This window comes from Acanthochromis polyacanthus, chromosome 4 (assembly GCF_021347895.1).
Source record: "Acanthochromis polyacanthus isolate Apoly-LR-REF ecotype Palm Island chromosome 4, KAUST_Apoly_ChrSc, whole genome shotgun sequence".
NCBI classification, from domain to species: Eukaryota; Metazoa; Chordata; class Actinopteri; family Pomacentridae; genus Acanthochromis; species Acanthochromis polyacanthus.
The window spans coordinates 5,109,458-5,122,826 of record NC_067116.1 but is presented as its reverse complement, the minus strand read 5'-3'; the positions used below and the strand labels follow the sequence as shown (position 1 = coordinate 5,122,826).

General features: G+C 42.5%; 2 protein-coding genes across 9 annotated transcripts in view; one reads left to right on the top strand and one right to left on the bottom strand.

The window, feature by feature from the left end:
* The window catches only part of LOC127533723 (mucin-22-like), a 147,981-nt gene that overhangs the window by 72,845 nt on the left and 61,767 nt on the right, over nt 1-13,369 (bottom strand). The gene's annotated exons all lie outside the window — the stretch shown is intronic.
* LOC127533722 (NACHT, LRR and PYD domains-containing protein 12-like) overlaps nt 1-13,369 on the top strand; it is a 184,802-nt gene that overhangs the window by 113,425 nt on the left and 58,008 nt on the right. For 3 of the 7 annotated variants that reach the window (XM_051947528.1, XM_051947526.1, XM_051947527.1), the window contains 3 exons: nt 9,914-10,087; nt 12,276-12,449; nt 12,619-12,792. The exons of 2 other annotated variants lie outside the window; for them this stretch is intronic. In XM_051947528.1, coding sequence (XP_051803488.1) covers nt 9,914-10,087; nt 12,276-12,449; nt 12,619-12,792 — 522 coding nt within the window. Of the gene's footprint in view, nt 1-5,880; nt 6,392-6,474; nt 6,619-6,780; nt 6,904-7,396; nt 7,470-7,629; nt 7,856-8,036; nt 9,838-9,913; nt 10,088-12,275; nt 12,450-12,618; nt 12,793-13,369 lie in introns of those variants that run through there. 2 more of the 7 variants (XM_051947534.1, XM_051947530.1) reach the window with 2 other exon arrangements.

Below are 13,369 nucleotides of genomic sequence, written 5' to 3'. Positions count from 1 at the left end.
ACCAGCTTAAAGACAAATGCCAAACAAAAATAGAAAACAGTTTCAGGATTATATCTACTGCAATACAAAGTTAACTTAAATGCTGGACATAATGACTTCAACAAAGTCCTCACACAATCCAGTTTAAGACCTGCATTTGTACCATTTTAATCCTTGTCCAATAGAAAGCAGTAGTGCAGGGATGTGAGGGTGTATCCTGAATCGATTAAAAACTGATACAATTAAGGGAGGAGCTAAATCGATGCAGAAACATTTGTGTCTGGATAGTCTTTTTAAATGGTGAGGGAGGTGTGCTTAATATGTAGTTTGTCACCAAAGCAGCACAACAAGCAGGAAAAATAATCTGAATGCTGTCAGAAGTAGCTGCTGAGACAATTTCCTGATTAACTTAGAAGCTAATGTCAGCTGTTAGCTCGCCATGTAACAAGTGTTCATGGAGAAATGAGCCTCCGTTGACATTGTTGTCATCCACTGCAACAAAAGCTTTGAGTATTCTCAGTTAATTATTAATGAAAAGCAACAACAATGTTGTGAGTGTTGACCTTAAAGCATAACATATATACAATTCCTTGTGAAAGTATTCGGCCCCCTTGAACTTTTCAACCTTTCGCCACATTTCAGGCTTCAAACATAAAGATATAAAATTTTAATTTTTTGTCAAGAATCAACAACAATTGGGACACAATCGTGAAGTGGAACGAAATTTATTGGATATTTTTACTTTTAACAAATAAAAAACTGAAAAGTGGGGTGTACAATATTATTCGGCCCCTTTACTTTCAGTGCAGCAAACTCACTCCAGAAGTTCAGTGAGGATCTCTGAATGATCCAATGTTGTCCTAAATGACTGATGATGATAAATAGAATCCACCTGTGTGTAATCAAGTCTCCGTATAAATGCACCTGCTCTGTGATAGTCTCAGGGTTCTGTTTAAAGTGCAGAGAGCATCATGAAGACCAAGGAACACACCAGGCAGGTCCCAGATACTGTTGTGGAGAAGTTTAAAGCCGGATTTGGATACAAAAAGATTTCCCAAGCTTTAAACATCTCAAGGAGCACTGTGCAAGCAATCATATTGAAATGGAAGGAGTATCAGACCACTGCAAATCTACCAAGACCCGGCCGTCCCTCTAAACTTTCACCTGGAACAAGGAGAAGACTGATCAGAGATGCAGCCAAGAGGCCCATGATCACTCTGGATGAACTGCAGAGATCTACAGCTGAGGTGGGAGAGTCTGTCCATAGGACAACAATCAGTCGTACACTGCACAAATCTGGCCTCTATGGAAGAGTGGCAAGAAGAAAGCCATTTCTCCAAGATATCCATAAAAAGTCTGGTTTGAAGTTTGCCACAAGCCACCTGGGAGACACAGCAAACATGTGGAAGAAGGTGCTCTGGTCAGATGAAACCAAAATCCAACTTTTTGGCCACAATGCAAAACGATATGTTTGGCGTAAAAGCAACACAGCTCATCACCCTGAACACACCATCCCCACTGTCAAACATGGTGGTGGCAGCCTCATGGTTTGGGCCTGCTTTTCTTCAGCAGGGACAGGGAAGATGGTTAAAATTGATGGGAAGATGAATGGAGCCAAATACAGGAGCATTCTGGAAGAAAACCTGTTGGAGTCTGCAAAAGACCTGAGACTGGGACGGAGATTTATCTTCCAACAGGACAATGATCCAAAACATAAAGCCAAATCTACAATGGAATGGTTGACAAATAAACGTATCCAGGTGTTAGAATGGCCAAGTCAAAGTCCAGACCTGAATCCAATCCAGAATCTGTGGGCAGAGCTGAAGACTGCTGTTCACAAACGTTCTCCATCCAACCTCACTGAGCTCCAGCTGTTTTGCAAGGAAGAATGGGCAAGAATTTCAGTCTCTGGATGTGCAAAACTGATAGACATACCCCAAGCGACTTGCAGCTGTAATTGCAGCAAAAGGTGGCGCTACAAAGTATTAATGCAAGGGGACCGAATAATATTGCACGCCCCACTTTTCAGGTTTTTATTTGTTAAAAAAGTTTAAAATATCCAATAAATTTCATTCCACTTCACGATTGTGTCCCAATTGTTGTTGATTCTTGACAAAAAATAAAAATTTTATATCTTTATGTTTGAAGCCTGAAATGTGGCAAAAGGTTGAAAAGTTCAAGGGGGCCGAATACTTTCACAAGGCACTGTATGTCACAGATCAGCAATCCATTTGTGCATCCATATTGAGTGTCATTAGTAAAAATATTATCGATTAAAGTAGCACTGCTGCTTGTTATTCTACTGGGTTTTGTAATAGACGAAATAAAAGCTCATACTATACATAATATTTAGGAAATCCTCTGTTTCTTGATGTTTTTCTGTATTAAGTAAATTAATGTTGAAGTCACCCCAAATATAAATAGTTTTACCAGTTATTTGCGAGAAAGTCTGGATCATCCAATCATTAAAAGTCTTTATGTTAGCTCCCGATGTTCTGTACACACAACTTAAAATATATTTTTTATTTTCTATGGATAATTCAACTGATATACATTCTAGTACATTATTAATTGCCATTGACATTTCATCTAAAAGGGCTGCTCAGTGGGCTAGTGGTTAGTACTTTCGCCTTGCAGCAAGAAGATCCCTGGTTCAAATCCCGGCCTGGGATCTTTCTGCATGGAGTTTGCATGTTCTCCCTGTGCACGCGTGGGTTTTCTCCGGGTACTCCGGTTTCCTCCCACAGTCCAAAAACATGCTGAGGTTAATTGGTTACTCTAAATTGTCCGTAGGTGTGAATGTGAGTGTGATTGTGTGTCTGTATATGTAGCCCTGTGACAGACTGGTGACCTGTCCAGGGTGTCCCCTGCCTTCGCCCGAGTCAGCTGGGATAGACTCCAGCACCCCCCATGACCCTAGTGAGGATAAAGTGGTGTACAGAGAATGGATGGATTTCATCTAAAATTTTGTATCTAAGGTTGCTCTGTATGTATAATGCTACTCCTCCATATATATTATTTGTTCTGTTTACAAAATTAAGGTCATATCTGATCAGCTCAAAATCAATGCCTCTTTCAGTGTTGAACCTTGTTTCAGTCACTGCAATAATGCTGAAAGAACATGTTAGTTGTTGTAAATATTCTTTGAAGGCATCAAAATTTGCGTACATACTCCTGCTATTTAAGTACAAAATCGAAAAGTTCTCGCTTACATACTCCAATTGATTAAATTCATCCGAAGAATAGTATTTGCAATTCCCATACATTGATGAATGAAAGGCGTTGTCTGGATCAATTTCGTTTTCTAAGTCCCAGCTATTGTGTTCAGTGTAGTTGAACACATTTAATTCTAATTGATCATTGTCTCTTACTCTCCCTTGAATATTTTTTAGCCTATTCATTTATGAGATATTTCAACCATCCTTAAATTATGTAAAGCGGCAATACATTCTAAAATTCATTGCATGAGCAAGTCATACATATTTATCTAGTTCATTGAGATTCTTGATTACAAGTACTTTAGCCTCTTCAGGTGCACCATTAAGTTTAATGAAGATTTTACAATTTCTCACCCAAGTTCCTTGTATTTTCTTTTGCTTCTTTAGCTGCCTGGCTTTCTTCGCAATCTCGCCGTTTGCATTCATCCATCCTTTAATTGCAACCAGTCGTCCTGTCCCTGCAACTGAAAAACACCCCCCCCCCACAACATGATGCTCCCACCACCATGTTTCACTGTAGGGATTGTATTGGGCAGGTGATGAGCAGTGCCTGCTTTTCTCCACACATACTGCTTAGAATTAACAGCAAAAAGTTCAATCTTGGCCTCATCAGACCAGAGAATCTTATTTCTCATAGTCTGGGAGTCCTTCATGTGTTTTTTCAAACGCTATACTTTCATGTGTCTTGCACTGAGGAGAGGCTTCCGTCGGGCCACTCTGCCATAAAGCCCCGACTGGTGGAGGGCTGCAGTGATAGTTGACTTTGTGGAACTTTCTCCTATCTCCCGACTGCATCTCTGGAGCTCAGCCACAGTGATCTTTGGGTTCTTCTTTACCTCTCTCACCAAGGCTCTTCTCCCACCATTGCTCAGTTTGGCTGGACGGCCAGGTCTAGGAAGAGTTGTGGTCGTCCCAAACTTCTTCCATTTGAGGATTATGGAGGCCACTGTGCTCTGAGGAACCTTGAGTGCTGCATAAATTCTTTTGTAACCTTGTCCAGATCTGTGCCTTGGCTACAATTCTGTCTCTGAGCTCCTTGGGCAGTTCCTTCCACCTCATGATTCTCATTTGCTCTGACATGCACTGTGAGCTGTAAGGTCTTATATAGACAGGTGTGTGCCTTTCCTAATCAAATCCAATCAGTTTAATTAAACACAGCTGGACTCCAATAAAGAAGCAGAACCATCTGGAGGAGGATCAGAAGAAATGGACAGGATGTGAGTTAAATATGAATGTCGCTGCAAAGGGTCTGAATACTTCTGACCATGTGATATTTCAGTTTTTCTTTTTTAATATATTTGCAAAAATTTCTACATTTCTGTTTTTTTCTGTCAAGATGGGGTGCTGAGTGTACATTAATGAGAAATAAAATGAACTTTTTTGATTTTGGCAAATGGCTGCAATGACACAGAGAGTGAAAAATTTCAAGGGGTCTGAATATTTTCCGTACACACTGTATAGTGTAATAATATATTGTCTCTTCAAATTATTAAAATAATTGACTTTACTGCTATTATCTGCTCCTCTAACATATATTACTGTGTGTGTGTTTACAGTGTTTGAGTCGAGCTTAATATCAGAATATTCTATTACCGATTATTATTATTATCTATTTTTCCCGCTATGAATATTAAAATACGCTGAACCATTTGTCCTGTATCATAGCTACATGTATGACGTTTGCAGCAAAAAAATAAAAATAAAAAACGCGTGAAAATCAGTTTAATATTCAGAGTTAAGATGGATTAAATGCGCTGTCAAACAGCGCTGAGTGGAGCAGGTGACCGGACCAAGATGGCGGCCGTATTTCTCGCTGCGCAGCACCCCAAGCGGCGTCGACTCTTGATTATGTCTATGACGTCAATTATTTGGCTGCTATAGCGCGCTGGCACATCTACTCTTCATATCTATGCTTAAAACATTGTCCCCATCAGACACCATGGTCACTCCGATGGGCAGCTTCGCTCTTCAGGCCAGTGAGCCGGTCAAGTATAACGCTGTGCGGACGCGTTCATATGATTGGCTGAACAGTACACCCACCCCCACGTGGGGTGAGTTTTTGTGATTGGCTGAAAGGAGGGAGACATCTGATTGGCTACAGAAACTTCCGTGTTGAAAAAAATGGATTTGTGGATCGACACCACTGCAGGGGAGTCTCAAAAAGATTCACACACAAAAGCAGTTTGTGAATGCAGTTATACATTTGTGAACTTTCTTAATTTATTTGTGGATTGTTTTTACTTTTTTACAAAAAGGCAAACGTTTTGTGTGCATCAAAAAATATTTATGTGTTGAGAGACATTTTTGTATGAATACCAGTATACATTTGTGAATTCTTCTGTGTGCTTTTGTGAATTATGAGACTGTTCTAGCTCCATAGTTTCGGGGATAAGATACTTGAAAAATTCCTCAGTATTAAAGATGACAAACTGCTATGTTGATTATGCAAAGAGTAAAATTCTGGCTTCATTTTCTCAGTGCAGAAACCAACGGGTGGCGTCACAGTAGCTACGTCATCTTTATGCTACAGTCTGCAAAATGTGCTCTTATTGTGAAAACCTGCCTACTGCTTCCTCACAGGTGGAGTCCTGACTGGTTCCAGGAAACAGATCATGTCTGAGCGTCCAGGAGTGGACTGGAAACTTTGTTCTTCTTCAGCGCTTTGAATAAAGTGTAAGTTTGCTTTGTTTGCTGCTTTAACTTCAGTAATGTTGCTGTTTGTTTCTGCTCTGTCATGTTTCTACATGTTCACTTCTTATTTCACCACAAACTCTGGATCACTGCTGTTTAAACATCCATCAATATGATTATTAGGTTATTGATTCACTGCAATCAGTCAGTATTTATATTAGATTATTGATTGACTTCAGTCAGTTTGATCAGCTGCTGATGTTTCTTTGTTTCTTCACAATACAAACTGCGTCGTGTCTTTTTATACTTTCGGTTTCTCTGTGAGTCTCTGCAGCTCCATGACTCCATCTGCTGGACTGATAGTAGAAGTGCAGCAGCTGATCTTCTCCAGGAGGATCTGAGTGGATGAATGATGTTTGTTTCCTGTGCAGGTGAAGGTAGAAAGTGTGTGTGAGCTGCTGTGAGTTGAGCATCATGGATGAGTGTGAGGACAGAGAGGAGGGAGTCCCTCCCTCTAAAAGCTCTCTGTGTGGGGAACAGGAGAACCAGAGCAAAGCTCAGAGGTGAGACCACCATCTCTAACTGTCCAGGACTCTGCTGCATGTCAGAGCTCAGCATCACATCACTGCTGCATCATTATTGACAGGAATCCACCTGGACCTGGACCTGGGCCTGGACCTGGACCTGGACCTGGACCTGGACCTGCATCCAGCTGTGTGTCCTTAAAGAGCGACTGGTCGATGGGTCGCTCCATTGAATTTAAAAATGATCAACCTCCTGCTGCAGAGAAGTAAGCTGTGAAATCAAACTACTGAATGTTGTGTCAAATGTTCTGTCATTGTTCCAAATACATTCCATCATTAAATCACTCTGAAACTCTGCTACAAGGTTCATGGCTGAAAGAAATTAAAATGAAATTCTCTTACTGGTGGGTTTCTTCTTTATCTATCAGAATCCATCAGAGACCAGAGTCCTCTGGACCTGGACCTGCATCCAGCTGTGTGTCCTTTAAGAGTGACTGGTCTAAAGATTATCCTCCTGATTTTAAAGGAGAACCAGGTCCTGCTGCAGAGGGGTAAGATGTTCAGAACAAGGTTTCAGAGCTGCTAGTTTGATCACAGATTGGCTCCTCATCAAACAGAACAAATGTTTTGAAGAAGTGATGCTAATAACGTGAACATCATCCACAGAGACATTAAAAACAGAACCAGGTGGATCACAGCAAGAACTCTGAGTTCACTGAAGTATCAAGAAATAGTTTCACTGGACAAAACTCCAGTTCTGTGATCATAAAAGCCTTGTTAGCCTTTATGTTAGCCTAAATGATAGCTTGTATATTAGCCTATATGCTAGAAGGAACGTTGAACCCCTAAAACAGTCCTGAAAGAGGTTCTACAGGGACGGTTCCTGTAGTGAGAACAAAGATTGATGATGAGTCAAAATGAACAGAAAGTTCCTGCAGTGGAAAACAGACTAATGTTGGAATCTCTAATGAACATCATGGACCTTCAGCTGGTGTTTGTCTCTGTGTGATAAAGTGAGAGTTAACTGTTGATGTTGATCCACAGAGTGGAGCAGCAGAACTCAGAGGTTCCCAGAGCTCAGTCTGTCCAGCAGCATCACCTGGACTCCATATTCATGGTGAGTTCATGGACAACAAGTTGTTCTCCATCTGCTGTGTTCAGGCGTCTCCATGCTGCTCTTTGTAGACCAGTGGACTGTCAGTGTGTCCAACATGGATCTGATGTTTGGCTCCATGATTTGACTCTGATGGACTCATTGACACATTTCTCTGTTCCAGCTGCTGGAGGACAACATGGTGACTTTTGTGAAGAAGGAGCTGAAGAAGATGCAGAAGGTTGTGAGTCCAGATTACCCAGAATGCTCAGAGAGTCAGAGGGAGGATGAGGAGGAGTTGGAGGGTGATGATGAAGATGAGAGGAGCAGCAGAGAGATGTTTGAGCAGATCACAGTGTTGTTCCTGAGGAGGATGAAGCAGGAGAAGCTGGCTGACCATCTGCAGAGCAGTAAGAGGATTTGTGTAAAGACTGAAGCTGCTGATCAACAGAACATTTACTAAAGTCTCTGAATATCTTCACACAATCAGTCTTTAGGGGACAAACTGTCACCTTCACTTCATTGCTACTTTGGTGCTTTAATATCCAGGTTACTTCTACTTCACTCTTTCTTTCTTGTGTTTTCATTCAGAACTTGCTGCTGCAGTTTGTGGACGTAAACTTAAATGTTCTCTGAAGAAGAAGTTCCAGAGAGTGTTTGAGGGCATCGCTAAAGCAGGACAGAAGACCCTCCTGAATGAGATCTACACAGAGCTGTACATCACAGAGGGAGGGACTGCAGAGGTCAATGATGAACATGAGGTCAGACAGATTGAAGCAGCATCCAGGAAAGCAGACAGAGCAGAAACAAGCATCAGAGCAGAAGACATCTTTAGAGGCTCACCTGGAAGAGATGGACCAATCAGAACAGTGATGACACAGGGAGTGGCTGGCATCGGGAAAACAGTGTTAACACAGAAGTTGACTCTGGACTGGGCTGAAGACAAAAGCAACCAGGACATCCACTTCATGTTTCCATTGACTTTCAGAGAGCTGAATGTGCTGAAAGAGAGAAAGTTCAGTTTGGTGGAACTTGTTCATCACTTCTTCAGTGAAACCAAAGCAGCAGGAATGTGCAGCTTTGAAGACTTCCAGGTTGTGTTGATCTTTGACGGTCTGGATGAGTGTCGCCTTCCTCTGGACTTCCACAACAATGAGGTCCTGACTGATGTTACAGAGTCCACCTCAGTGGATGTGCTGCTGACAAACCTGATCAGGGGGAATCTGCTTCCCTCTGCTCGCCTCTGGATAACCACACGACCTGCAGCAGCCAATCAGATCCCTCCTGACTGTGTGGACATGGTGACGGAGGTCAGAGGGTTCACCGACCCACAGAAGGAGGAGTACTTCAGGAAGAGATCCAGAGATGAGGAGCAGGCCAGCAGCATCATCTCCCACATGAAGACATCACGAAGCCTCCACATCATGTGCCACATCCCAGTGTTCTGCTGGATCACTGCTACAGTTCTGGAGGAGCTGCTGAGAAGCAGAGAGGGAGGAGATCTGCCCAGAACCCTGACTGAGATGTTCATCCACCACCTGGTGGTTCAGACCAAAGTCAAGAAGGTCAAGTATGATGGAGGAGCTGAGACAGATCCACACTGGAGTCCAGACAGCAGGAGGATGATTGAGTCTCTGGGAAAACTGGCTTTTGAGCAGCTGCAGAAAGGAAACCTGATCTTCTATGAGTCTGACCTGACAGAGTGTGGCATCGATATGAGAGCAGCCTCAAAGTACTCAGGAGTGTTCACACAGATCTTTAAAGAGGAGAGAGGACTGTACCAGGACAAGGTGTTCTGCTTTGTCCATCTGAGCGTTCAGGAGTTTCTGGCTGCTCTTCATGTCCATCAGACCTTCATCAACTCTGGAATCAATCTGCTGGAAGAACAACAACAAACAACATCTCGTTGGTCTAAACTGTTCCAGAGTAAATCAGCACGTTTCTACCAGAGAGCTGTGGATGAGGCCTTACAGAGTCCAAACGGACACCTGGACTTGTTCCTGCGCTTCCTCCTGGGTCTGTCACTGCCGACCAATCAGAATCTCCTACGAGGCCTGCTGACACAGACAGGAAGTCTCTCACAGACCAATCAGAAAACAGTGGAGTACATCAAGAAGAAGATCAGTGAGAACGTGTCTGCAGAGAGAAGCATCAATCTGTTCCACTGTCTGAATGAACAGAAGGATGTTTCTCTAGTGGAGGAGATCCAACAGTCCCTGAGATCAGGACGTCTGTCCACAGATAAACTGTCTCCTGCTCAGTGGTCAGCTCTGGTCTTCATCTTACTGTCATCAGAAGAACATCTGGACGTGTTTGACCTGAAGAAATACTCTGCTTCAGAGGAGGCTCTTCTGAGGCTGCTGCCAGTGGTCAAAGCCTCCAAGAAAGTTCTGTAAGTGATTGGAGACTGAAGATACTTTTAATTTTCCTGCTGTTTCATCAGTATAATCTGCTTTTTGTCTCTTCAGACTGAGTGGCTGTAATCTGTCAGAGAGAAGCTGTGGAGCTCTGTCCTCAGTCCTCAGCTCCCAGTCCTCCAGTGTGACAGAGCTGGACCTGACTAACAACAACCTGCAGGATTCAGGAGTGGAGAGTCTTTCTGCTGGACTGGAGAGTCCACACTGTAAACTGGAAGCTCTCAGGTCAGGACTCATCAACCTGTTCAACTCATGACCATTTAAAATGTGTTTTTATTCATGAGGAACAGAACAGCTGAGGTGGGAGGTTTTCTGTATTTCTATGACTCACATCAGTTCTGTTACTGACAGTGGCGTGCACAGATAGACACCAGGTGGTGCTAGAGCACCTGCCCCTTACCCTCAGTATCAAGCAGGTGTCCTCCACATCTCAAAGTTATAAAAAAAAAATGTTAACATTAAACACACACACACATGACCCGTGCCGTGACTCTCCCCATCTCGTAACGTGAACACCACCATCCAGGTAACACCTAAATGAATCCAGTGTTTTGTTCATAAGCCTCAGTTGCCACACGGTGCATTTATTACTCCACCAAGGAACGGCAGAGTTATGTAACGATCGGCGTACGTTTGTCTGTGAATCTGTTAATCTGTTTGTCTGTCTGTGTGAAACTTTACTCATAAACGGACTAATGGATTTGGCACAAATGATTAAACTGTGGGCTGTTTCTGAGTCCCGCTACATATTTAGGTCACGTATGAAGCAAACCCCAGACAGACAATGGTGAAGCTCCTGATGGTTCACAAAGTCTTTATTTATGTTCAGCCGTCAGCCCTATTTTGAACATAAATTCACCTTTCTGTCCTTCACTCCTTTCTTGTCTCCATTCCAGCTGCTTCTAAGTTTAAACACATCCTTTACTAGACAGCAACAGTGGAACCGTTTTCTTTCATCTTTGTGTGAATTTTCTGACTTTTCAGCAGCGTCTTCGTCATGTCAAGAAACCTCTTCTGAGAGAAACACTTCCTGTGCCGCTGGAATGGTTACAAAATAAAAGCCCTGACCATTAAAAATACACCTTCAAAATAAAAGCATGGAGGGAACGGTTATTTTAACAGTAGCAAAACAAAGGCTTGCCAAAAGTGATGAACTGATCAACAGACCTCTATAAAAGTCATTTACATGTGATTTGGTATGAATACATAACATGTACATGAATAACACATGCCTGTACTCAGCACAAGGTCATTTTTTATGAAATATTTCATCCATCAGAAATGATCCATCAACTGAGCAGCCTTGGCAGAGTACTGCGCTCTCTGAGTGCTTTTCTAGTTTGTCTCTGTTGTGAAGTAGCCTGTCTCATGTAGCGCTAAACAACCGTGCCTAAATTAGTCAGCTGCCCGCCTGCTTAACAAGCTCGACACTACCCATAATAATAATCAATTAACTGACATAACGTGACGACGATGACCTCACAACCAGTGTTATTTGGTGAATTGGTACAGCATATGATCAGTATACTATAACTGAATATTTAGTTTGTGTAGGTTTATTATTAGCCTGCAGGTTGAGGCAACACTTGCTGTGACTAATTTGCTAAATGACAAAAAGAAAAAGTAGCTTTCTGCCTTGTTGTAGCCTAATGTCAGGAATCAGTCTTGATGTTTTCGATCTCTTTTAATTTACCAATTTTTAAGGTACAATGTTTTATTGACTCTTTGTCTGTCATTATTAAGATGTTAAAATGAATGCCGTTACGGAAAATGTGTTCCTGATTTTGTTATTTTTTCAAATCTCACACTGTTATATTCAGACAGCCGGTGGTTCTACACGCTGCACAAGGTGCCCTTTTTTTCCACTGAGCACCTGCCCCCCAAAATGTCTGTGCACGCCACTGGTTACTGACCTTTAGCTCTAGTTTCTCTTAATGAGGCCTCTTCCACTACAGGAACTTAACAACCTGGAACCTGCATCACAGAACCAGAACCTGTAAGAACCTGTACAGTCTTGGTTCCAGGTTCTGTTTTAGTTTCCACCATTTTACAAAATAGAATGTTCCAGATAGACGTCAATGAAAAGGAAACACCAGAACAAACCTTTAGTGTTTGATGTTTGTTCGATGACTAAACTCTGCAGTTCAGCTGTTGGACAAGAAGCAGGAAGGAGAAGATGTGGAGAACAATGTTCAAATGTTTGACCACCTGAACAGTCCACCTTCTCACCAGCAGAGATTCTGATTGATCCTGATGACTCTGTGATTCCTGATCACCTGATAGGTGGACTTACTGCTGCTGTATTCTGGACATAGTGGGATGTATTTGTTGTTAAATTCACTGCTGTCTTTTCAACAGGACAGAAAATACTGTACTTAATGTTTTACTTCTTTTCTTGTCTTTGTCTCTTCAGACTGAGTGGCTGTAATCTGTCAGAGAGAAGCTGTGGAGCTCTGTCCTCAGTCCTCAGCTCCCAGTCCTCCAGTGTGACAGAGCTGGACCTGACTAACAACAACCTGCAGGATTCAGGAGTGGAGAGTCTTTCTGCTGGACTGGAGAGTCCACACTGTAAACTGGAAGCTCTCAGGTCAGGACTCACACTTTGAAAGAGAAAGAAAATGAAAGATTGATTCTTTATTTGCTTCAGACGCATCAAATCTGCACCAAAATGTAGGTGAAAGACAAAAAGAAAACAAAGAGTGAGAAACATCCAGCCAAGTGTTGTCCATCAGGTTTGTGTTGTTTTGTGTGTGCAGGCTGTCAGGCTGTCTGGTCACAGAGGAAGGCTGTGCTTCTCTGGCCTCAGCTCTGAGCTTCAAGACCTCAAATCTGAGAGAGCTGGACCTGAGCTACAACCATCCAGGAGACTCAGGAGAGAAGATGCTGAGAGCTAAAGTGGAGGATCCACACTGTAGACTGGAAACTCTCAGGTACAGACAGACAGACACTCTCAGGAAGCTTTTAGCCTACCTTAACACAAAGAGTGGAAGCAGAAGAACACTGTTAGCTCAGCTACACACCATGACTGAAGGGAAGAGGAAACTGTTAGCGTAGCTTAGCACTTGGACATGACAGACAGGGAACCTTTTAGCCTAGCTCCAGGAAACATCAATGAATAAGGTTGATGCTCGAGGTACGGACCCGTTAAGGTCACTGAAGAGCTGGCGCCGGTTAACTACTATTTGCTGCACATTACAGGCAGTTTAAATGAATGACTTTGACGGCGAACATTGTATAATTTAACCAAAAATACACCGTCTCCTCTCACACTTTAGACATTGTAGTTTTTACGCTTTTAGACGCCGTGTCTAAATTGTTTGAAGTCCAGCTCCTATTAATTAGTTTACCGCGTTCAGTGGTGGAAGCGGCTGACGAACTCCATTGCAAATGTTCCCATTTAATTTCGGACGCAAATTTACAAGATAAAATTAAGGATGTCGAATATGAAACAAACACTCGTGAATGGTGAGGAGCAGCTCTTTAATTCGGCATGAATTACAAAAAACC